At 48.7% G+C, this 26,666-nt stretch overlaps 1 protein-coding gene across 4 annotated transcripts in view; it reads right to left on the reverse strand.

Annotated features, from left to right (window-relative positions):
* Window positions 1–678: 678 nt before the first annotated feature.
* RNF168 (ring finger protein 168) overlaps window positions 679–26,666 on the reverse strand; it is a 222,749-nt gene continuing 196,761 nt past the window's right edge. For all 4 annotated transcript variants that reach the window (XM_075340965.1, XM_075340964.1, XM_075340962.1 and 1 more), the window contains exons 6-7: window positions 8,112–8,184; window positions 679–2,216 (exon numbers count right to left, since the gene is read on the reverse strand). In XM_075340965.1, the coding sequence (XP_075197080.1) occupies window positions 1,359–2,216; window positions 8,112–8,184 (931 nt within the window). In that variant the 3' untranslated portion in view covers window positions 679–1,358. The remainder of the gene's footprint in view (window positions 2,217–8,111; window positions 8,185–26,666) is intronic.

Below are 26,666 nucleotides of genomic sequence, written 5' to 3' on the forward strand. Positions count from 1 at the left end.
GGCACAGGGCCTAAAAAATTGCAGTGTAATTTAGACAACGAGCAATACACTAAACAATTAAAAATCCCTTCATTATTCAGAACACTTAGGATTTTTAATAAAAAAGCAAATTGCAAAGTTGCTTGTCATTATAGGCACTTTCATATTCTAACCACTGATGAAGATGTGATAACCCTTTAAAAGGGAACCGGTCACCGTTTTTTCGGCCTATAAGCTGCGGCAACCACCACTGGGTCTTATATACAGCATTCTAACATGCTGTATATAAGAGCCCAGGCCGCTGTGTACAACATAAAAAACACTTTATAATACTCACCTAAACCGGTCGCTGCGGTGGATGTGGCTCAGATGGGTGTCTTTGTCCTCTGGTGCCTCCTTTGGCCATCTTTGTCGCCGCCTCAGTCGTCCTTCTGAAGCCGCGGTGCATGACGTGTCCGACGTCATCCACACTCGCCGGCATTCAGGTCCTGAGAAGGCGCACTTGGATCTGCCCTGAGATCAAAGTATTGTAGTGCGCATGCGCGGGACCGGCGACTGTGTATGATGTAGACGCGTCATGCACACAGGCTTTAGAAGGAGGATGAAGATGGCCAAAGGAGGCCGCGCAGGCACCGGAGGACAATGACGCCCATCTGAGTCACATTTACCGCAGCGACTGGTTTAGGTGAGTATTATAAAGTGTTTTTTATGTTGTACACAGCGGCCTGGGCTCTTCTATACAGCATGTTAGAATGCTGTATATAAAGAGCCCACTGGTGGTTGCCGCAGTCTATAGGCCGAAAAACCAGTGACAGGTTCCCTTTAAAAAAGTGCCTTCTAAAAGAAGAGAACGCAGCTCTACATACCCTATTATGGCATAGAAATGTTACAGAGGGGTTCCCCCAGACCTTTTTTATGCGCCAGTACAGAGAACTGATCTTAACGACTGGCTAACATGCATTTCTTTGCCTGAAAAAAACATGACCGTCAATCAGCAAGTTATTGACAGGGGGACTCGGGCAGACTTATTGCCCCAGAGGCCTCATTCGTAAAGGAGTTGTCCCTGATAGTTCTTGCAGTTACGTTTTATCCTTAGACCTTTCCACCCCCATGTCAGATCTCCAGTCCAGCATATCAGTTTTCCCAAAGCCAGTCCACAAACCATGGGTTTATATTAATATACTGTAGACAACTGCATGGTGCCAAGAATCACGAGGGCACAAACTTTACATGTTGTTGGGCTCTCATTCACATATTTGAGAAAAACAAAAATAAACAAAATCTTTAGAACTTTAACCAAATGGATTTATGTGAATGTAGAAACCTCAGAACAAAAACATTGAAACCAGCAACAGTCATTAACCAAGGAAAACATGGTTTTATTTTGCGGCCGACCTTTGAAACATGTCCAGTATGGTCTGCTGTTTATTACTTGGCCTTAAGACTTCAGACGGTTGGGTTTTTGATGAGGCGTGCCTTCCTCTAGTTCGAGTTTGTTGTGTCTGTTTTTTGGGAACGGGTTGTTTATTTTCATCAGATGTGTCCCCACTTCCGGTGCTCTCAGACAGCAAATTTTTTTTCATGGAGGTAACCTCGGACGATTCTTGTGTAGTTGTCCTCTTCGGTCGCAGCTTGTATTCATCAGGGGATCCTTTCGATCTGTTCATGTTTTTCTCTTCTTTATCTAGAAGCTTCTGCAGCTTCAATGCCAGCAGCCGGTCCTGCTCTTCTTGAATTTTCCTTTCAGTGAGAGACTTTTCCAACTCCATTAATCTTTCCGTATGTAAGCCTTCAGCCAAACTGTCCTCTAGGCAAAAAACTTTCTGCCGCTTTTCTGTTGCATGGCAGTCTAGAGCGAGAGGGAATTCTAGGGTTCTTTTTGCCACTGTTTTTGCACTGGCAACATTACTGGATTCTGAATAGCTCCTCTGCCCACAGTCACCTTGATCAACGGAAGACGACGGCAGAGAAAAGTCTTTAGCAGCCATGTTTGATGGTATCTTCTGTGTAGCCTTGATTTCAGCATCTGAACTCCCCGAAGAGCTCACTGCCTTAAAGTCAGTACAGTCAACATCAATAGGTGAGCAAGCATCTAGACAAGGTATCCGCAGCTCTGTATCAAAAACACCCATTTCTCTGCCATTTACATGAAAATTGAACTGAGGAGAGAGAGATGGCATGGAGTCTTCATCAGAGTCTGACACACATGCAGGACTTCCCAAGCTGGTATTAATACTCTGAGAAAAGAAAAAGGAAAATATCACTAGGGAGCAAACACACTACAAACATGATCACATCAAACGAACATTCATGTGATTTGAAGACCCACAGAACACAAACATCAGGATTTTGACAAGCGCTACACCACCACAGGTCCTGCTGTCTCCTGAGCTCAGCATTGGAGAAGTGGTGGTGCAGGACCTGTGGTGGTGTCGTCATGTCCATGTAACTGAAATCGGCTGAGTTCAGCAAAGTAGTGATGGTGAAGGACCTGTGGTGTAATCAGTTACAATGTAAGGGGCGTGAGCAAGCAAGATAAAAAATAATCATACCTAAACTTAAGTGACCGTGACTGATCCCAGCAAATCTCCGAACCCATGACCGAAACCTAAGGTCTGTACTGCATTCACTTAAGCATTTAAAGCCTTTAAGATGGAGATATGTGTGGGTATGTGTAATTATATATATACACTAGAAGGTGGCCCGATTCTACGCATCGGGTATTCTAGAATTTACGTATTGTGTAGTTCATGTATGATTTTTGTTATATATATATATATATATATATATATATATATATATATATATATATATATATATATATATATATATATATATATATATATATATATATATTGTTGTGTGTAGTTACCAAGTGTTTGTGTAGGGCGCTGTACATGTTCTGGGTGTTGTCTGGGTGGGACGGGGGGTGAGAGCGGTGTTGTATGTGTGTTGCGTTGTTTGTGGAGCGCTGTGTGTCTGTAGCGTTTGTGTGTGTTGCGCGGTTTGTGTGTGTGTGGTGTGTTTTGGGGGGGAGGTATGTTTTGTGCAATGTGTGTGTTGTGCGGTATGTGCGTATATTTGTGTGTGCCGTGGTGTTTGTGTGTTGGGTGTTGTGTGTGTGCAGCGTTGTCTGTGTGTGTGGGTGTCTGTGTAGGGCAGTTGTTTGTGGTTCCCAGTGTGTGTGTGTGTGTGTGTGGTGTGTGTGTGTGTGGTGTGTTGTGCAGTGCGCGCACGCGTGCGTGCGTGTGTGTGTTGGGGGGAGGTGTGCACTTCCCATCGTGCTCCAACCCCCATGCTGCGCACTCCCAAACGTGCTCCATCCGCCATGCTGCGCACTCCCAAAGGTGCTCCATCCGCCCATGCTGCATCAGCCTCTCTCCTCCCAGCCTCAGCCTCTCTCCTCCCAGCCTCAGCCTCTCTCCTCCCAGCCTCAGCCTCTCTCCTCCCAGCCTCAGCCTCTCTCCTCCCAGCCTCAGCCTCTCTCCTCCCAGCCTCAGCCTCTCTCCTCCCAGCATCAGCCTCTCTCCTCCCAGCATCAGCCTCTCTCCTCCCAGCATCAGCCTCAGCCTCTCTCCTCCCAGCATCAGCCTCTCTTCTCTCTGCCTCCCCATCCCAGCCTTCCCCAGGATCAGCCTCTCTCCTCCCAGCCTCCTCCAGCACGCCGTGCTCCTCTGCCGACACTCACAGATCCGATCGCATACACTCACACACACACACACCCGATCGCATACACACACACACACACACACACACACACACACGATATTGCACATACGCGCTCACACTCACAACATCCGGAGATACCACATGCTTCTGGCCATGTGATCCTCCGGCAGGTCCTGGAAGCTCACAGCACAGTATCGCCGCCGAGAAGCAAGCGATATCTCTGGATGCTGTGTGTGGATGCGATGTGAGGTGTGTGTGAGTGAGTGTGATCTGATGTGTGTGTGTGCGCGTGTGTGTGTGTGCGTGCGTGTGTGTGTGTGCGTGCGTGTGTGTGTGTGCTGTTATGTGTGTGCATGTTCCGCCGCTGCAGGACCTTGATGCGCTGGTAACTATGCTACCATGGTTACCAGCGTATCTCGTCCCCCGCTCGCACGGGAGCCCACACCAGTATACGCCGGCCAGCCCCAGCAATGCGAGGGTATGTGTCGGCTGGTTTGGCGGCGTACTCTGATGTGGGCTCCCGGGGGTACAGTACTCACCTGTGAGTCGTGGCTCCATGACCGTGTCGGTTCGGGGAATGCGTGGGGGGCGGGGGGCGGGGCCAGAGCTAGCGTGCATTGCGTGAGGGGGGCGGGGCGTGGCCGAGTTGCCAATGCCTGCAGGGTGCCGGGGCGAGAGGCCAATCTGTGGGGGGGCGGAGCCTGGGCGAGCGGCCGGCCAATCCGTGTGGGGGCGCAGCCTGGGCGAGCGGCCAATCCGTGCGGGGGGGCGGGGCCATGGCGAGCCCAGCGGCCAATCAGCTTTGTGTCACCGTAAGGACACAATTTTGGAGCAAGACAGACAGACAGACAGAATAAGGCAAATATATATATATATTATATATATATATATATATATATATATATATATATATATATATATATATATATATATATATATATATTATTTAAAACACATTGCGGCAGTTTAATATATACTGTATTTTCTGGCGTATAAGACGACCCCTAACTTTTGCAGTTAAAATATAACGTTTGGGATATACTCACCATGTAAGACTACGATTATGTATGTGGTACCGAGTATACAACAACCAATCACGGCAAGCGATGTATGGTACTTTACCAGCGATTGGCTGGTTGTATATAAATCCTGCTTGATTGGTCAGCTCTCCCTTCCTGCCCAGCCCTCCCTGTCTTCAAGACTATCAGAGCAGTAGCGCATCCCTCTGTCCCACCATTGTATCCTATTACCTCCTCCTCTGCCTCTCAGATCTCGCACATAGACGCCTGCTCCGCGCTTCACTGCAGTCCTCAGGAGCAAGATCTGAGAGGCCGAGGAGGAGGTAATAGAATACAAGAGTGGGCAAGAGATGCGCTACTGCTCTCATAGTCAGAGACAGGGAGGGCTTATAACTTACCGTATTTTTCGTTTTATAAGAAGCACCCCAAATTTGGAGGAGAAAAAAAAAAAAAAAAAAAAAAAGAAGGAGGTCCATATAATCTGGAGGAGTCTTACCAGGAAAGGGGTCCGGCAGCGGAGCAGGGGGGTGGTCATAGGAGGCAGGGGCGGTACTGGAGTACGGCAATGCTGGGAGTGGTACAGAGGGTGGGCCGTTCTGAAGATGTCGGCAATGAGGGCTTCTTCAAATAATGGTGGCTGGAGTCAGCGCATGTGCAGATGAGAGCTTCAGCCGAGTGCGCCATCTGTGCCTTCACCGCCATCATCTTCAGAATAGTCTATAACTCATAGCACACTGCACAAACAGCACACAGAGCAGAGCCGCGGCACACAAAGCAGTCCTGCGCTGAGGCCCGCCACACCGTGCAGAGCCGCGAAGCACAGAGCAGCCCCGCGCAGAGCAGAGTGAGCCACACTGAGCAGAGCAGCACCGCCAGCACACCGTAAAGCATTGCCCATGCCTTCTTTGACCCCTCTTCACGACCCCCCGGTAAGCTACATTTGGATTTTAAGATGCACCCCCATTTGCCTTCCAAATTTTTGGGAGGACAAGCGCATCTTATAATCCGAAAAATACGGTACCCAATTATACGCCCTATAAGACAACCCCAGACTTTAGAGAAGATTTTCAGGGGTTAAAAAGTCATGCTATACGCCGGATAATATGGTGTATATATATATATATATATATATATATATATATATATATATATATATATATATATATATATATATATATAATATGGTATAGAAATATATGACATGACAGGTTCAGTTTAACTTTTTTTCTAGCAGTTATTTTAGTAATTTTTTTCTTAAGTGCTTTTAACATTTCAATCAGATTGTGTGATTAATAGATTCCAAAACCAGAAAAAATGCCAACAAGAAACACAGTCACATTAACACATGGGGAGACGAGCATCCGTGTAACAATTCAGCCACTTAACTTAAAAATGTTTGGGTTTTTTTTGCGATCGCACCCTTATAGCTGGAGCAGCATTAATAAATGTTACACTTTGGTACAGAACTTTTCCCTTTTGGAAGATGATCATAGGTATACAGGAGATGTATGCATTAGAAAGATACAGCCCCACTCTGTTTCTTTGTGATGTGAAACGTAACTGCCTCACTGTTTGTTTTTTTTAATGTCATATCTAGCATATAAGCTGCTATATCTAGAATACAAACACATGCGGTACCTCTTATTTTGCTACACAGCTAAGATAAGCACACGGCTGCAGCCTGTAGCTATAGGCTTTACCTGTGCTATGAATCAATATGAGGGACCCAACGCTATTTTTTTTTTTTTATACCACAGCGCTGGAGCCTTGCCAAGTACAGCGCGCCTGCTCCTATCCCTTCTACCACCATTTTTAATCGCTGGATTCTGTTCATCATAGACTTATATGAAGACAGTCGTCCGGCCAGGTATCTGGGATCAATTTCGGGGCCAGAACCAAATTTTTTTTAACCCCTTCACGACCATGGACAGATCTATCCGTCATGGATCGTGTGCTGTTAAGCCCCGCCCCCTGCCACGGGCAGGTTGCGGCGATCGGCGCACATATCAGCTGTTTTCAACAGCTGACGTGTGCCTGCATGTTACGAGTGGAATCGCAATCCACCCGTAACATTAACGCCTTACATCTAGCTGCCAAAGTCTGGCAGCGAGATGTATATATGCGCGGTGAAGATTTTCACTTACCGCCGCCCCCATCGGTGGTTGCCATGGTAGCACAGGGTCATGTGATGACGTCTGCAGCTATGACAATTCACTTTCGTTTTCACTCGGCCCGGAGGCCAGTGAAGTAGGAAGTGACCGTATCTGCTGTTTACAGCTGTGATCAGCAGATAGATCAGAGCGATCTCTATAGATCCCTATGGTCCCTAGGGGGACCAGTAAAATAAAAATAAAAAAAAGTTTTAAAAAATTAAAAAAAAACAAAAAACCCTAAAAGTTCAAATTACCCCCCTTTCACACCATTGAAAATGAAAGGGTTAAAAAAATAAACAACAAAATACACATTTGGTATCGCCGTGTTCAGAAATGTCCAATCTATCAAAATATAAAATCAATTAATCTGATCAGTAAACTGCGTAGTGGCAAAAAGATTCCAAACGCCAAAATTACATTTTTTGGTCGCCGCAAGTTTTACGCAAAATGCAATAACAGGCGATCAAAACGTAGCATCTGCGCAAAAATGGTACCATTAGAAACGTTAGCTCGAGACGCAAAAAATAATTCATCACTGAGCCATAGATCTCAAAAAATAAAAACGCTACGGGTTTCGGAAAATGGCGCAAAACGTACGCCACTTTTATTGGACAAGGTTGTGAATTTTTTTTTAACCCCTTAGATACAAGTAAACCTATACATGTTTGGTGTCTACAAACTCGCACCGACCTCAGGCATCACACGCACATATCAGTTTTACCATATAGTGAACACCGTGAATAAAACATCCCAAAAACTATTGTGCCATCACACTTTTTTTTTTTGCAGTTTTTCCACACTTGGAATTTTTTTGCTGTTTTCCAGTACACTATATGGTAAAACTTATGGTTTCATTTAAAAGTACAACTTGTCCCGCAAAAAACAAGCTCTCATGTGGCAAAGAGTGATGGAAAAATAAAAAAGGTAACGGCTCTCGGAAGAAGGGGAGCAAAAAACAAAAAACGGAAAGTGTTCTGGGGCTGAAGGGGTTAAATCAGTTTGAGTTCACTGGTCACGGTTATCTGCGAGTCAGGCCATGACTGTTATAGTCTCGGTGACTTTTCCCAATATACAAAAGGCTCCAGTACACATGTTCTGATACCATTACATACAGACTTTCTGGCCATCACTTTCTTCTTCAGGTTATATGCTTTCCTTACTGATATCAGAAGAATCATACCAAATAGAACCAGTCTGATCCTCTAAATCCAGCTTCTTTAGTCTCTGCATTGCCAGAAATCTAGCAGCATTTGATCTATTACACTGCAACATTAATAAAAATCACAATTACCTTTAAATGTTCGTTCTGGATTTCAGTAGAACTTGCAATGTGAAATCTTCCATTTGCTTTCGGGGACAGAAACCTGCATGACATGAAGGCAAAGCAACAAAGGTTATAGAGGTCAGTGCAGAATGCAAGCAAAGCAGATGCATTACCCTAAAGCCCAACAGTCAGGGCAGTCACAGGCCTAACGTGATTTGCTTATAGGGAATTTCTTCCTTTACAAATGGAGAAAAAATTAAAGTGTAACCTTCTTTTCAATTTTTGTTCCAAATTTAGTACAGCAGTAAGGGTATGTGCACACGTTGCTTTTTTTTCCGCGCGGAAAAAAATGCACCCTCTGGCAGAGGGGAGAATTGTAAACAATGCTTTTTGAGAAACAACGCATCGAAAACGCATGCGTTTTTCATGCGTTTTTTTAGGTGCGTTTTTTAAGACTTGTCAGTGTTAATAAAGTTGGTTGAACACAGACCTTTGGAAAAAAAAACCTGTGATGTCATTTCCTTCTCCACATTCTGTTTGGATAAATAGGAGGGCTTGGAATGGAAGGAGCACCATTTGAATTTTGGAAAAGTTGAAATAAACTTCGTGCACCAAGCCCCTTAGGTACCTATACGTCAGAAAACCCCCACAAGTGACCCCATTTTGGAATCTGCACCCATCAAGGATTTTATTCAGGAGTATATTAAGCATTTTGAATCCACAGCTGCTTCACCCAAAATGTTGCTGTAGCAACAATATTCTCACTTTTAGGCCCGTTTCACACGTCAGTGAAAAACACTGACGTTTTTCACTGGCGTGTAAAACACGCACATGTCCCTCCGTGTGCCGTGAATCACGGCACACGTGGGTTGTCTAAGTGCAATCCGGGCTCCGTTCTCCGTGGCCCGTGATTGCACTTAGAGATTAACTCACCTGCACCCACTCCCGCTCTCCATGGTGCTGATCGCTCCCGCGGTGCAGCATCCGGCCGGCGCTGACCCCCGCAGCAGCTGCTTCCGGGTCGGCTGTGTCGTGCATCATGAATATGCGCGACAATAATGAGCCGGCTCAGAAGCAGCAAGCTGCACGGGCTGCAGAGGACATCGCTGGACGTCGGGTGAGTTAAAATGATTTTTATTTTAAAAGCACGTTTTTTTCTGGCACGTGTTTCACGGACCACACCACTGCGTGGTCCGTGGGACATCAGTGATGCCAGAAAAAAATGGACATGTCTCCGTGCGGCAATCACGCACACGCGGGTACGCTGCACGGAGACACGTGCAGTGAAAAATCACTGACGTGTGAGCATACCCATTCATTATAATGGGTCTGCGTATGTCAGTGATCCTGGTACGTTTAAAAAAAAGCACAAACGTACCAGAATCACTGACGTGTGAAAGGGGCCTAAGGCTATGTGGCCATGATCCAGCGACATGGCGTATAGTACACAGTGCCAGCCTTCCTGCAGCTGCCCATGCCCACGATTTGGGTTCAGGCTGCTGTGGAGCTCTATGCTACCTGCAGAGAACACTCTCGTCTCCGCAGCATAAATTGACATGCTGAGGCTCGGGAAGCCACGCTACCGGTCAGTTTATGCTGCGGAGAAAAGAAGCACAGTGGGCATGGGATCTCCAAAAATCCTTCCACTGTGCTTCTACTGCACAACGCAGCGTTATGGACGCAGGGAAAACACTCAGCGCCCATAACGCTGCAAACCCTGATTGTGGACACACAGCCTAAAAAGCGTCAATGGATGAAGGGATGTCAAATATATAGAACGTCCCACCCCCGCCTGCATATTCTTTTTTTTTTTTAAATTCTTTATTTTAAAGACCGACTCGAGAACATACAAAATAACCACTGTTCCACAAAGAGCAGAAAAACAGATTTCAAATATTTAACATTGACATGTAGCCCACCCTTCCGCTCCCCTATACATATCTAGTAGCTGCAACTGCTCGAGTCAGGCCCATTTTAATCCTTTTATGAACCAACCCAACATGGGTAGAATACAGAACATAGAAAGAGAGAGCAAAGCCCGAAAAGAATTTAGAACAGGATAAGAGAAAGAGGTAGAAAGAGAATAAAGGGGAGGGGAGAGTAGGAGAAGATAGGGGGCGAAGAGGTGAGAGAAAGGGAAAGCGAGAGAAAAAAAAAAAAAAAAAAAAAAAAAAAAAAAAAGGGGGGGGGGGAGGGAATGCTCCACCAGAGCCTCACAGCAGACGTGGAGGAGCGAGTAATCTGGCGTAATCCGCCGAGTAAGTGAACTCCAACCATGGGAGCCAGGTCCTACGAAAACCTTCCTGACTGTCATTGAGAGAGGATGTCAGGTCCTCCATGTGCCTTAGGTCGTTAACCCTTGAAACCCACTGTGCCAGTGTGGGGGGGGTAGTAGACTTCCAGCCAAGCGGGATACAAGACCTGGCGGCCATTACCAGAAATCTAAGCAAAGAGCGCTTGTATCTATGAGCCGGGAGTTCCGAAAGCTGTAAGATATACAGTTCCGGACCCAATGTCTCAGCCGTGCCGGTCACCAGTCTAGTTACCTCCCTCACTCCTGACCAAAACCGTTGCAAAGAAGGGCAAGACCAAAAGATGTGCACGTAGTCACCCTCCCCCGAACCACATCTCCAGCAAACGGGATCGACTGAGGGGAATATCCTATGAAGTCTGGTCGGGACTCTATACCACCTGGTCAGTAGTTTGAAGTTGGCCTCCAACATTCTGGAACTGATCGAGGTTTTATGTGCCATCATTAGGACGTTGTTTCGCTGCGTGTCTGATAAGGCCGTCCCAAGGTCCCTTTCCCACTGCCGCAAATAAACCGGGGTGGGCAAATCTCCCGGGTCTGATAGCAGATTGTATGCCAGGGAAAGTGAGTGCCGCAGGGCCCCCTCTCCCAAGCACAATTTTTCGAATCTAGTGAGAGGTCCAGCATACCGGGCGAAGCAGGGAAGGGAGCTCAAGAAGTGTCTCAACTGCATGGCCCTCCATCTCCCCAAGGGGTCCGGCGGCAGGAGACCACAAATATCCGAAAGAGATAGCCAGTCACCCTCTCCTCCCATCTGGTAAGCTCTGAATCTGCCCCCCTGTACCCAGCTCCGAAAAACTGGGTCCGAGAGGCCGGGACGGAAATCCGGATCTCCTATAATTGGTGACATGGGAGAAGGCAACGGCAGGAGGAGGCGCCGAACCTCTCCCCTCGAACAGCATTCCAGAGTAGCGCCAATGGTGGGATGAGATCTCACAGAGGCCGGGAATAAGCTCCCGACCCAAGGCATGGCCGGTAAATGTACCTCCGAGAAGCTCTGTTCCAGGGCAACCCATGGTTTCATCCTAGAGTGACGGCACCAATCCAGAACCCTGACCATATGTGTGGCCCAGTAATATTTTTTCATATCAGGTATTCCCAGCCCCCCCCTACGCTTAGGTCTGCACAGTAGGGAACGGGAAAGCCTCGCCGGCTTATTTGCCCAGATAAATTTAGTATATAGTGAGGCCAATTCCTTGAAAAAAGAGCTCGGGATCTTAATTGGCAGGGCCTGGAAGAGATAAAGAAGCCGTGGTAATATGTTCATCTTCAATATTGCACACCTCCCAAACCATGTGAAAAGACCCCTCGCCCAGTTTGCGCAGTCTGTTCTAATGGACTGCAGGAGAGGGAGATAGTTCAGCTTATAAAGTTGGCTATTTTCCGCTGCCAGCTGGACCCCCAGATACCTCAGAGAGTGATTAGCCCACTTAAACCCGATCGCAGATTGAAGCGCAATAACAAGATCTTGGGGGAGAGATACATTCATAGCCTCTGATTTTGACATGTTAATTCTAAAATTAGAAAGAGAGGAGTATGTTTCCAGCTCTCTCAGTAAATTGGGCAGGGAGACCCGAGGGTTAGTAATAAAGAAAAGTAAATCATCCGCGTACGCCGCGATTTTGTAGGTGGAACCCGCAACTATAGGGCCGGAAATGTCAATGTTACCTCTAATTCGGCAAATCAGGGGTTCCAGGGTCAGGATAAAGATCAGGGGTGAGAGGGGACATCCCTGCCTTGTGCCGTTAAGAATGGAAAATCTATCTGAAAGGAGACCGTTCACCCTGACCACAGCAGAGGGATTGCTATACAGAGAGCAAATCCACCTGAGCATCATCCTCCCCAACCCCACCTCCCGCAGAACCTCCTCCATGAATATCCAATTGACTCTGTCGAATGCTTTTTCTGCGTCGGTCGACAAGAGCATCAGTGGCAACCCTTCCGAATTAGCCCTGTGGATTAAGTTCACCGCCTTAGTGGTGTTGTCCCTCGCTTCCCTTCCCATCATGAACCCAGCCTGGTCAGGGTGGACAATCTCCCCCAGCAATGGAGAGAGTCTCTCTGATAATATTCTGGTGAAGAGCTTCAAATCTGTGTTGAGGAGGGAGATGGGTCGGTAACTAGAACAAGAGGTAGGGTCTTTACCCTCTTTAGGGATGACTACTATATTAGCGGCCAGAGAGTCTCTCGGCAAGTGGACTTTTTCAGAGAGTGAGATATTGTTAAAGGCCGAGAGAAATGGGGGAAGCAGCATGGAGCCCATCTTTTTGTAGTAAAGCAGGGGGAAGCCATCCGGACCAGGGGCCTTACCAGTGGGGGAATTTTTAATTGCAGCCCAGTACTCCTCCTCTGAGATGGGTCTTTCCAGGGCGACCGCATCCTCCGGTTTAAGGTGTTTCAACCCGGAGTTAGAAATGTACTTCTGGATACGCTGCCATAGTTCCGTCCTGGCCCTCTCCGACCGCCCCCCATCTATTGAGTAGAGAGAGGCGTAAAAGTCTTTAAAGGCGGAGGCAATGTCTTTCGGAAGAGTGGCCCACCTGTCGCCAGACACGTGCACTCTAGGAACATAGCCCCTCGCCCTCTGGATCCGGAGGGCTCTAGCCAGGGTCCTGCCACTTTTATTGCCATATTCATAGAAATGCCGCCTGCATTTAGCTAGCACTCCCTTGGCCTTTTGATATAGCAAGGACCTGAGTTCCTCCCTCTTCCTGGCCAGATTGGCGCCCACGTTCCCTCCCAGAGACCCCTTATGTACTGCTTCCAACTCCCTTATGTCTGCTAGTAGAGATGTAACCTCAGCTTCCCGTTCCCTTTTCAGACGGGCCCCATGTTTAATGAATAATCCCCTCACGACACATTTGTGAGCTTCCCACACAATGTTGGGGGACATCCCCTCCCCCCCACTACAATCAAAGTATTCCTTCAGGGCCTCCCTTATTTCTTGCATTGTCACCGGCTCATTGAGTAGCGAGGTGTTCAATAGCCACTGACCCTGCCTCCCGATGGGACATTCAAGGGACAGAGTGACCGTGATCAGTGCGTGATCAGAAAAAGATATGCACTCAATTGACGCATCCACCAGAGAGTGTAGGTCCCCATGTTTAATAAAAAAGAGGTCCAACCTAGAATAGCAGTCGTGCGCTGCAGAATAAAATGAAAAGTCTTTGTCTGATGGGTACAGCAATCGCCAAGTGTCTATCAGTTGGTGGTCATGTAATCCCCGTCTCATCCGGCGCAGCGTCATGTGTGGCATACCGGACACCCCTTTTGAACTGTCTCTCAACGGTTCCAAAACTACGTTAAAGTCACCCCCGAGAACCAGAGTGCCCTCCGAGAATTCCTCTATCTTCTCAAGGTACCGCAACAAGGTGGGACATTGGCCCACATTAGGCAAGTATACTGCCACAAATGTGAATATCTGAGTAGCTATGCGTCCCTTGAGCATCATAAGTCTACCCAGGTCGTCTGTCTGAGAGTCTAACAATTCCCACGGGAGCGTGCTGGACATGAGGATGCTCGTTCCCCTAGATCTAGGATCAGGGGAGGGTGAGTGGTGCACAATGGGGTACCTTCTGTCCGAGAGTCTGTAAGGCTTAGCTTCACAGTAATGTGTCTCCTGGAGGAAGGCTACCTGGATTCGGTTTCTCCAAAGAAGGTTCCCGCCTGCATATTCTAAGCTGGCACCTTTAGTACCTTTCATGTGGCACTAAAGGGTGCCTAGCTTAGTATTTATCCAATAAAAAAAAAAAATAAAAAAATGAAAAAAATGGCGTGGGGTCCCCCCTATTTTTGATAGCCAGTCAGGGTAAAGCAGACAGCTGTAGCCTGCAAACCACAGCTGGCAGCTTCATCTTGGCTGGTGATCAATTTGGAGGGCTCCCCAGGCTTTTTTTTTTTATTTATAAATAAAGAATAAAAAAAAAAAAATAACATGGGGTCCCCCCAAATTAGATCACCAGCCAAGGTGAAGCTGACAGCTGGGGTTTGGTATTCTCAGGGTGGGAAGAGCCATGGTTATTGGACTCTTTCCAGCCTAAAAATAGCAGGCCGCAGCCGCCCCAGAAGTGGCGCATCCATTAGATGCGCCAATCCTGGCGCTTCGCCCCAACTCATCCCGCGCCCTGGTGCGTTGGCTAACGGGGTAATAAATGGGGTTGATACCAGATGTGTAATGTCACCTGGCATCAAGCCCAGCAATTAGTGATGTCACGGCGTCTATCAGACACCCGACATAACTAATTGACAGTAAACAAAAGCAAAAAAAGACAACAAAAAAATTTTTATTAGAAAAAACACTCCCCAAATCATTCCCTTGTTCTCCAATTTAATAAAAAAAAAATGGGTCAGCAGAAATCCATATGGATGTCCCACGTCGCCTCTGGACCTTCTAGAATATGGGGGGCACGTTCAGGGAACGTATCCCCCATTTTCTAGGAGGGCAGACCCTCCATTTGAGGAGAGTGGGTGCAAAAATCTGCACCCACTCTCCCCGGGTCACAGGTGCAGAGTGCCGAGCAGCAGCACAGCTCTCTGAACACAGTGCTGGCTGTCAGCTGCTCTGCTCATGTGACCGGCCGGCGTCTGCTGTGAAGGAGGAGGGGGCCGCGGGGGATCAGCGCTGCGACCGGACAGGTATGTATGACACCGGGGGAATAGGGGGTGACTGGGCAGGGCCTGGGGAACAGTTTTCTGTCGCATGTGTTATTACACATGCGACAGAAATCATAGGAGCAGGGCGGCCGGTGCGCTACTGTGCGCGCGGCCATGTTGGATTTTCGGGAGGGGGGGGGGGGGGTCGGGGGTCGGGGCGGGCACTTTGGTGACACCGGGGGCTTTGCCAGGAAGTGAGGTCAACAGGAAGCCTCTTGACCTCACTTCCAGGTAAATGCCTGCGTTCTGTATGCCGACAAAGGCCGCGGACCGCAACAAAAAAGCAGGTCCATGCGGTGTAGCTGCGTTCTGACCCCACATCATTGATTTCAATGGGGGAGAGAATGCAGCCACAACGCACAAAAGAAGTGACATGCTGCTTTTCTTTCCGCACCGATTTTTGGCATCCAAAACGCTGCGGAAAGAAACGCAGCATGTGCACTGATTTTTCAGCTTTCCCATACACTTTGCTGGGAAAGCTGAACGCATGCAATTTGCCACTGAAACGCTGCGGTTCAAAACGCAGCGTTTCCGCGGTAAAAAACGCAACGTGTGCACATAGCCTAACCCCCGCGCGTCTCATGACAATAGTCTAACAACAAGCAGACTTGTCTGCAAAAGGACACACGATGCAAATACGGAATGTAGATTTTGCAGACATCCTGCTGCAATTGGCATTATAAGTATCAGAGAATGGTAATCTCACCCAATAGATGCCATGATCATTAGTGACCATTGTATCTAAGAGGTGCTCACGAATTGCTATGCCAACAAGTGTCTTCGCAATGGCCACTATGTGACTTTATCCATTGTGCTTTGCTGAAGGCTGGGCGTCCAACGTTGTGCTCACAAGATGCATTTTTTTTTTTTTAACCGCGCTTTTACAAAACACAAGCAAGATCGTAATATTTTGACAGCACTTTTGAAACGTTGCAACAAAAACACGTCCGGAACGCATCAGGTCAGCACGGGCTAATAAGAGGTCACTAGGTAAAATCCTGGAACCCAAATAAATAGTTGTATAACAAAGTTAAAATGTCATCTACACGGCAAGAAAAATTCCTCAAAGATGTCTGAAATGCTATTTGCCTGACGACAAATTCCACTTATCTCATTTAATTTAGCTTTTATTCAGAATGTTTGTGTGTACACCAAAATAAACAACTCATTGCCGCCCCCCCCCCCAAAATATATATATATATATATATATATATATATATATATATATATATATATATATATATATATATATATATATATATATATATATATATATATATATATATATATATATATATATATATATATATATATATATATATATATATATATTGCAGCATTCTTGATACTGAGCAAGCGCAGTTATAAAAAAAAAAAACAACACACGCATCCGGCGGCCATAGGCTTGCATTGCAAATCGCGCCGCATCGCGCTGGATCCGGCACGATGCGGTTTTTTTCGCCGCAGACAAAAACGTTCACTTTAACGTTTCATCCGGCCGCCGCATCAGCTAAATATGCCGCCTCCGGCAAAAAACAGACGCAACGCAAGGCCATGTGGCACAATCCAGCGCTAATAAAAGTGTATGTGGAAAAACCGCACTCGGCGGCAAAAAAAACCAAACGATCCGGTTTTCCCGCAAAGCGCCGTATTGTGCCGCACAGCAAAAACCGGATGTGTGAAAGCAGTCTTAGTAAATACTTGTACTCTCCATAAAATATCAAGGCTGCAGTAATTTTCCGTATCATTCTGGGTTGTAGCTTTCCTCTGTTATTCATTTTACAAAAATGTGAATAAATTGACAACTGGGCAGCACGGGGGCTCGGTGGTTAGCACTGCTGCTTTGCAGGGCCGGGGTCCTGGGTTTCCTCCCACATCCCAAAGCCAAACTGATTGGGAATGGACCTTATGAGCTCCAATAGGGACAGTGATGAAGTCTGAAGAGTGCTATGAAATTTATGGCACAATAATACAGGGTGGATTGATTTAAATCACGCCGATTTAAATCATGATTTAAATCACGATTTAAATCAAAAGATTTTTTTCTATTTAAATCGGATCGATTTAAATCATGATTTTAATCATGATTTAAATCACTGATTTAAATCAAAAGGTTTTTTTTTAATATAAATCACGATTAAAATGAGAAGTGAGAGCAGTGTGCATGTGTGCCCATAGTTACACGGACGAAACTAGGGGCAACGATCTAACGCCAGGGTGAGGGGGAGACCCCAAAGTAAGTAAAAATCTTTTTTGTTTTACTATATGGCAATAGGTAGGTGTTTAAAAAATTATCTGAGGCGGAAATCAACTCTGCAATGGAGTGGCTCGCCAATACTAACCATGACATTGTGGCAACGGTGCTGAAATTGAAGTGTGAATCTGCACCATTTCAAAAATACATGTTTGCAGATAACGTCGTTAATGAACTAAAACCACTGGACTGGTGGAAGTCGCAATCACTTGTTCTTCCAGCAAAGATAATAAATCTAGCTACTCAGCTACTGACTGCATCGGCTTCATCCGCAGGAGTAGAGAGATTGTTTTCTTCATTTGGTTTTGTGCACACAACAGTCCGAAACCGCTTAGGAACTGCTAAAGCAGGACAACTGGTTTTCCTATTAAAAGTCCTAAATAAACAGTAGGCTTAAAGGACTGATGTATTCACTGAAGATGTTTGCTTACTTCAAACGTTAGAGATAGGCTATTGTTAAAAAGTACTTACTCTCTGTAGTTCAATTCTGAGTGTTTAATAGTGCAAATAAAAATTATTAGGTTTCATAATCAACTGTTTTAATATTTTTATTTGTGTAAAACAATTAGATTTGCAAAAAGACAAAGTTTTGCTTGTGTACAACTTGATTAAAAAATCTGATTTAAATCAAATAATTTAAATCAAAAAAATCTGATTTAAATCAAAAAAATCTGATTTTTTTGATTTTTTTAAAAAAATCAAGATTTTTATCCACCCTGCAATAATATAACAATGCGAATATTATAAATTAAAAAACTGAGTGTGAGGAAAGCCAAACTGAATATGAGCCAACCTCTTTGACAAAAGGAAATGAGAACACCCAATTATCAATTTATTCAAGGACAATAGAAGGGACATCACAAATAGTTATACGAGAAGATGTTCGATTTGTATTTCTATTTCATGGAGAAAACAATTATTAACGCCTTCACCCCCTGGTGATTTTTTTTTTTCTTTTTTTGCTCCCCTTCTTCAGAGAGTCGTAACTTTATTTTTTTATCAATCTTCCCATATGAGGTCTTTTGTTTATTGAATGGACTTTAATTTGGGCGACCACGCATCATATGGGTTTCGCTATATGGATGAAACCATTATATATGGATGCGACGAAGCCAGTATGTGTCACTGGCAAATTACATCCCTGACTCATGTCCACTATTCCAGGGCTAAAGGCGCAAAAGGCCCCTTAGTCTCAATGCTGTATGCCATTACAATTGGCAGCCCTTCTCTATTCTACCCCAGATTGCTGTTCCTAAGAGACCATGATTTTTACTATACACAGCAGTACTGTAGTTTTGCTGTGTGTAGTTCAAGTGATCAGATGATCACAGGATCAAGTCTCCTAACGGGACTAAAATACAAGTGAAAAAAACAAAACAATTCATGTTTTTAAAAAGGTCATAAAATAAAATGTAAAATATATTTCTACATCACCCCACTTTTCCAGCACATTAAAAATAGATAAAATTACACAATATCACACACACAGTATTTTTTTATTTATAAGACACACCGGATTATAAGACGCACTCCAAATTTAGAGCCAAGATAAAAAACGGATTTTTGGGTACTCACCGTAAAATCGTTTTCTCTTAGCCATCATTGGGGGACACGGGACCATGGGTGTTATGCTGCCTATCCATAGGAGGACACTAAGTAGATGCAAAAGCATAGCTCCTCCTCTGCAGTATACACCCCCTGGCCGGGCCAGGCAACCTCAGTTTTAGTGCACAAGCAGTAGGCGGAAAAAAAACAGTAAAAACTTCTCAACAGAGGAACATTAGAAAAGAAGAGTCATAACCAAATAAGGTACTAAGAGAACCAAGGCCCAACAGGGCAACAGGGTGGGTGCTGTGTCCCCCAATGATGGCTAAGAGAAAACGATTTTACGGCGAGTACACAAAAATCCGTTTTTCTCTGACGCCTCATTGGGGGACACAGGACCATGGGACGTCCTAAAGCAGTCCATGGGTGGGAAACATAAAAGAAGCAACACAACCCAAGGACTAGGAACCAGTTCCGGACAGCCTGGAGCACCTACTGAGAGAAGGTGCTCTACTGCCGTTTGCAGAATTTTCCTACCCAGATTTGCCTCAGTTGAAACCTGGGTATGGACTCTGTGATGCTTTGAAAAAGTATGTAGGCTAGACCAGGTCGCAGCCTTACACACCTGTTCCACTGAAGCCTGATGCCGAATGGCCCACGAAGCGCCAACTGCTGGCGTGGAATGAGCCCGCAGCCCACTAGGAATGGGCTTGAGTTGCAGGCGGTAGACTTCCTGGATCGCAAGGCAAATCCAGCGAGCCAGAGTCGCCTTTGAAGCTGCCTGTCCCTTCTTAGGCCCCTCAGGAATGACAAACAGAGTCCGTTTTCCTAAAAGGGGGCTGTCCTGGATATGTAATATCTGAGAGCTCTGACGAGGTCTAACTAATGCATAGACCTTTCCACCCTATGAACTGGGTGTGGACAAAATGAAGTCCTCGTTCAAATGAAACACGGTAAGAACCTTTGGAAGGAAATCCGGAAGGGGGCGCAGAACCACCTTGTCCTGGTGAAAGATCAGGAAAGGCTCGCAGCAAGAGAGTGCTGCTACCTCCAAAACCCATCTGATGGACGTAATTGCCACCAGGCATGTTCCCTTCCAGGACAGAAGAGCAAGGGAGGATTCCTTGAGGGGTTCAAAGGGAGACCTCTGGAGACAGTCCAGAATGAGGTTGAGGTCCCATGGGTCCAGCGGCCGTTTGTACAGGGGAACTAGATGGGAAACGCCCTGGAGGAAGGTCTTGACTTGCGGTTTTTGAGCCAGGCGGCATTGGTAGAAGATTGAGAGCACCGAGACCTGCCCTTTAAAGGGAACTGAGAGGCAACCCCGCTTGCAAGCCAGACTGTAGAAAGTCGAGAATTCTGGGGATGGCCAGAGGCATAGGCTGGACGTTAGTTTCCCTGCACCATGAAAGGAAGATTTTCCACGTACGGTGGCAAATGCGGGAAGAAGCAGGCTTTCGGGCGCTGATCATGGTGGAAATAACCGCGGGGGAGAATCCCGCTCTTGTTAATACCCAGGTCTCAATGGCCATGCCGTCAGCTTCAGGGCTCTGGAGTTCTGATGGGAAATGGGCCCTTGGGTCAGCAAGTCTGGAAGACGCCACGGTGCGTCTGTGAGCATTTGTACTAATTCGGCGTACCAGGCATGCCTAGGCCAGTCCGGTGCTATCAGTATCACCGGGACTCCCTCTGCCTTAATCTTCCTGATCACCCGCAGCAGCAGGGGTAGAGCTGGAAATATGTAAGGCAGGCAGAAGTGGTGCCAGGAGCAGACTAGAGCATCCGCGCCGATGGACTGCGGGTCGCGTGACCTGGCTATGAACGCGGGTACCTTTGCATTCAACCTTGAGGCCATTAGGTCCACGTCTGGTGTGCCCCAGTGAGTGCAGATGTGTAGAAACACATCTGGGTGGAGAGACCATTCTCCGGCGGCCAGGCCTTGGCGACTCAAAAAGTCTGCTGCCCAGTTCTCTACCCCCGGTATGTGTACCGCTGATATCACCGATCCCGTCAATTCAGCCCAGCTGAGGATCTTGTGGGCCTCGAGATAAGCCGCTTTCCTGCGGGTGCCCCCCTGCCGATCGATATAGGCTACAGCTGTTGCATTGTCCGATTGGACTCGAATCTGACGACCCGCTAGCAGAGGGCAAAACGCTGAGCGCGAGGAAGATCGCGCTGAGTTCCAGGGTGTTTATGGGTAGGGAAGACTCCTGGGGCATCCAACGTCCTTGAGCAGTGTGGTGCAGGTACACTGCTCCCCAGCCTAGGAGCCTAGGAGGCTGGCGTCCGTGGTCAGGACCAGCCAGTTCACTGGGAGAAAGGATCTCCCCTTCGATAGGGATGAGGACCGAAGCCACCAGCGGAGTGCGTACCTGACTGAAGGCGTCAGGTGAAGATGTCTGTCCAGGGAGAAGGGGCTCTTGTCCCAGGCCGCTCGAAGGGCTAGCTGCAGTGGGCGGAGGCGCAGTTGAGCAAAGGGTACTGCTTCCATAGCCGCCACCATCCTGCCGAGCACTTTCATGCTGAACCGAATGGAGCGAGACGGAGGACGTAGAAGGCAATGTACCGCTCGTTGAAGAGCGATCGCCTTGTCCTGAGGGAGAAGGATCAAGCCCCGACGGGAGTCCAGGGACATGCCCAGGAAGGTGATGGATTGTGATGGGACCGGGGATGATTTATCCAGATTCACTAGCCACCCTAAGCGGGATAGGGTGTCCACAGTGATCTGAACGCTGGTTGAGCAGTCGCGGAAGGAGGGGGCCTTGAGGAGGTCGTCCAAGTAAGGGAGAATGACCACTCCCCTGGCGTGAAGGACGCTCATGGCAGCCGCCATGACTTTCGTGAAGACCCTTGGTGCGGTGGCAAGGCCGAAGGGTAGAGCTACGAATGGAAAGTGGGAGTCCTGAATTGCAAAGCGGGATCTGGGGCGATGGGTATGTGCAGGTACGCATCCTTGATGTCTATGGAGGCGAGGAATTCCCCTTCGACCATGGATGCAATAATGGACCTTAGGGACTCCATTCTGAATCTCCGTACGTGCACATGTTTGTTTAGGTGTTTGAGGTCCAGGATGGGTCGAACTGACCCATCCTTTTTGGGGACCACAAAGAGGTTGGAATAAAAACCCCCGAACTTCTCGTCGTCTGGGACAGGCATCACTCCTGCTGTTAGAACCCACTCGGGGGTCAGGTCCGAAATTCTATGTGGTAACCGGAAGACACAAGGTCTCGCACCCATTTGTCGTCTGAGGCAGCAGCCCAGATGTGTTGAAAGAGCCGCAGTCGACCTCCTACAATGAGTGTGTCTTCCGGGGCGCCGACGGAGTCATGAGGGGGGAAAACGTCGTGGCAGAGTCTCCCTAGTCCTGGACTGTTTCGGTCTAGGCTGCCATGACGAAGTAGGTTTCGGGGAGAGCTGAGAAGGTCGGTCCCTGCGTAGTCCGCGGCTGGTGGCGTGGACAGCACGGGGTGTCGACCAACCAAATGAGTTCCGAAAGGAGAGGAACGAGGACTGTGGACGTCTGGTGAAGGACTTCTTGGACTTCAGCTGGGGGAGGGAGGTACTCTTTCCTCCCGTGGCGTGAGAAATGAGCTTGTCCAGACGTTCGCCAAACAATCGGTCTGGAAAAAAAGGAAGTCCCGTGAGAGACTTCTTGGAGGCAGAGTCCGCTCGCCATTGTCGGAGCCAGAGAGCTCTACGGATGGCTATGGTATTTGAGGCGGCAAACGCTGCGCAGGTAGCAGCGTCCATGGAGGCCTGCATGAGGTACTCCGCCGCAGCGGCAATTTGAGCTGTTACCTCTGAGTGAACTGGGATTCCTCAAGCGAAGTGTTAAGGGATTCTGCCCAGACCGAGATCGCCTTTGCGACCCACACAGAGGCAAAGGAGGGCGAGAGGGAGGAACCCGCAGCCTCAAAAGCAGAGCGGGCGAGGTGCTCCACCTGAAATCGACCGAGGGCGGATCGGATCGGCCCAGCCCTCAGGGGCAGGTGAGGCAAAGGGGTACTGGGACTCGTTAAGTTTTCGGTTACCGAAGCGCCTGTCAGGCTTCTCCCTTTGCTTTGTGAGGATATCCTGAAACTCAGGGTGATCAGCGAAAACCTTTTGGGGTTTCCTTGCCCTCTTAAAAGGAGACCGCATGTAGTGGTAGTGGATGGGGGATCCTCCACATGCAGAGTTTGGTTGATTGCTGCTATAAGGGAGTCTATTGCAGTTTGATCATCTGGGGAGGCTGAAACCAAGGAATCCTCCTGGTACAAACAGCATTCTCCCTCCTCCGGCTCATCAGAAGCCGTGGAGCGTGTGGGAGAGCCTGCCCTGTGTGCTCCCGAGGGAGAGCCCGCTGGAGACACCCGGCCGTGTGCTCTTTTCCTGATCCCTGCAACCAGTGAAGCATGTGCCCGGATTACCTCAGAAGGATCCTCCATAGGGGTATCCTCAGGCTGCGTTCCGTCCAGGGACCCAGAAGGGTGTGGAGGACGACATTGCATAGCCAGCACCAGGTTCTGTGACAGTTTTTCCATGGATTGGGACAGAAACTGTGCCCATTCCGGTGGGGTGGGAGCCCTAGGCTCTGGGCTGACGGTTGCGGCGGTGGTAGCAGGGGGGTCTTGGGGGGCTATAGGGGCACAGGACTCACAGAGAGAAGAGGTGTGTTTACGTGGTGGCTCAGCGTGGTAGGCAGTGCAGGCTGAATAATAAACTGTGAGCCTTAGCCCTCTTAGTGCCTTTTGAATTCTGCATGTTCCTGATAGGAGTATGCTAGGAGGGGGAGCAATGCTCAGCAGAGCCACAGTGAGCAACACCTTACCCGAATCAGCTGATGGCTGGAGATCTTCCCACGCTTTCCTGGGGGTGGGGGGGGGGGGGATTATCGCGTCTGCGGGGCTTAGCGCTACAAGAGCACGAAGAAGTAGTCCTCGGCCAGTCTGGAGCGACGAGGATGGCGCGGTGGCAGTCGGATCTGATCCTGCGTAACACTCTGGGCAGCAGTGCCAGAGGAGGAATACGTGAGGCAGTGGAAACTGCGACCAATCCTGAACTAATGCGTCTGCCGCCAGAGCTCTGTGATCTTGAGAACGTGCCATGAATGCCGGGACTTTGTTGTTGTGCCGGGACGCCAATAGGTCGACGTCCGGCTTCCCCCAGCGGCAACAAATCTCTTGAAACACGTCCGGTCGAAGAGACCATTCCCCTGCGTCCATGCCCTGGCGACTGAGAAAGTCTGCTTCCCAGTTTTCTACGCCCGGGATGTGAACTGCGGAGATGGTGGAGGCTGTGGCTTCCACCCACAGCAGAATCCGCCGGACTTGCTGGAAGGCTTGCCGACTGCTTGTGCCGCCTTGGTGGTTGATGTATGCCACCGCCGTGGCGTTGTCCGACTGAATTCGGATCTGCCTGCCTTCCAGCCATGGCTGGAACGCTTTTAGGGCTAGAACACTGCCCTTATCTCCAGAACATTGATCTGGAGGGAGGACTCTGCTGAGTCCATGTACCCTGAGCCCTGTGGCGGAGGAAGACTCCCTGACAGACTCGCGTCCGCCGTGACCACAGCCCAGGATGGGGGCAGGAATGATTTTTCCTTCGACAAGAGTGGGAAGAAGCCACCACTGAAGGGAGGCCATGGCTGCCCGAGAAGGAGCAACGTTCTTGTCGAGGGACGTCGATTTGCTGTCCCATTTGCGGAGAAAGTCCCATTAAAGTGGGCGCAGATGAATCTGCGCAAACGGAGCTGCCTCTATTGCTGCCACCAACTTCTCTAGGAAGTGCATGAGGCGCCTCAAAGGGTGTGACTGGGCTCGAAGGAACGAATGCACCCCTGTCTGTAGTGAACGCTGTTTGTCCAGCGGAAGCTTCACTATCGCTGAGAGAGTATGAAACTCCATTGTCAGTGATTGGGCCGGTGTCAATTTTGACTTTAGGAAAAACTGATGAACCACCCGAATCTCTGGAGAGTCTCTAGAGCAATGTTCAGGCTGTGTTGGCATGCCACCCGAGAGGGGGCCTTGACCAGCAGATTGCCTGAGAGAGTAGGACCGCTAGCACCGTTGTCATGACCTTGGTGAAGGCCCGTAGGGCTGTCACCAGGCCGAAAGTTAGTGCCACGAACTGAAGGTGTTCGCCTATGGCGAAGCGCAGGAAGCGCTGATATTCTGGTACAATCGGCACGTGGAGATAAGCATCCCTGATGTCGATTGATGCTAGGAAGCCTCCTTGGGCCATCAAAGGCGATGGCAAGCGGAGAGATTCCATCCGGAACCGTCAGGTTCTCTGTCCGTTGAGCCGTGTGAAGTCCAGAACGGGGCGGAGTGATCCGTCCTATCTGGTACCACGAACAAGCTGGAGTAAAAAGCCGCGACTACGTTCTTGAAGGGGAACGAGGATCGCAACTCCTCCTGCCTTCGGAGTGTTCACCGACTGGAAACGTGCATCGGCTCGCTCGGGGGACGGAGATGCTGTGAAGCAACGAGTCGGAGGACGAGAACTGAGCTCTATCCTGTGACCGTAAGACAGAATGTCTCCTACATCGGTCTTGGACATGTGGGGACCACTCCCCTGACCTGGACCGCCATGCAGAAAAGGTTCTCTGTGCACGGCGGAGGATGAAAATACCACCGCCTGAGACGTCAAAGATGCTAATTACGGAGCACAGGATGACCGCATTGATCTGAGACAGAGCAGCTGAGATAGCCTGGAGTGCCCACCCCTGCAAAGGCTGGGGCAACGGACGCGCCTATGGCTTCATAGATGGATCCCATTAGGAGTTCTATCTGTCTGTCCGTGGCATTCTTGAGCGTGGACCCGCCAGCCACTGCTACTACTGATCTAGCCGCCAGTCCGAGACTGGAGGGCACCTTATGACACTGAGCCGAAACCTTAACAACGTCAGAGGGGAAGGGACAACGTGTGTTATAAGGCGTTCAGTAAAACGCTTGTCCGGGAAGGTGTGCTTCTGGACAGAATCTGTGAAGCCTTGAGAGCCACGTCCGGACAGAGTCCTGGGTTGCGACCTCCGCCCCATCCTCTAGAGGGTCCTCAAGCTGAGACCCTTGAAGAAGTCGGGGAAGATTCCAAGCAAAGCTGCTTAGCCGGACTGGGACTGCGGTTCGTGCTGGAGTTTACCACGTAATAACTAGAGGCCACCCCAGGAACACGCTTCGCCGCAGACCGATAGAGGCCTGGGGCGATCCCGAAGTGCCCGGGGCCTGTGTAAGGGGCCGGTCTGGACTGCAAACTCCTAGTCTCTTAGCCGACCATTTGTCCATAGCCTGAGACATGGATAGTGAAAATGACCCAGAGAGTTTCTCAGCAAAGCTGTAACTCTGTCCCTGCCGCCTGGACAGGGAACGCCGGCGAAGCTCAACCAGTGCCCCCGTCACCGGCTGAGCGAGTATGTTCACAGTGATCACTGAGGATACATATGTACAGCCGAACTGTGAAACTGCATACAAACATTATATAGCCATATATACAGTGTATCACATATACAGTTCCTCACTCTAGGGGGCCCAGCATCGAGAAGAAGCCCCCTGGTGTACCGACCCTGAAGCAGTATGTGCTGCTGAAAACATGGCTGTCGGCGTGTACAGTGGAGGGGGGAGCCGTGGGCGTAACCCCAAAAGTGCGGGAATCTGGTGCCCTGAGTGAAACGTGAGGGAGGCGGAGGACAGCCAAGTGTGCTCCAGCCGTCACTGCTAGCCTCCGACTGACCGTCCCGCCCTTCCCCCTGACTGGCAGGGCCAGGGGCGGGAGTTTAAGGCGCTAGGCCGCAAAAGCCGGGAGCTAAAGTTACAGACCGCGGCCGGCAAGCAGGCGCGGT

Source organism: Anomaloglossus baeobatrachus, chromosome 3 (genome assembly GCF_048569485.1).
Source record: "Anomaloglossus baeobatrachus isolate aAnoBae1 chromosome 3, aAnoBae1.hap1, whole genome shotgun sequence".
NCBI lineage: Eukaryota > Metazoa > Chordata > Amphibia > Anura > Aromobatidae > Anomaloglossus > Anomaloglossus baeobatrachus.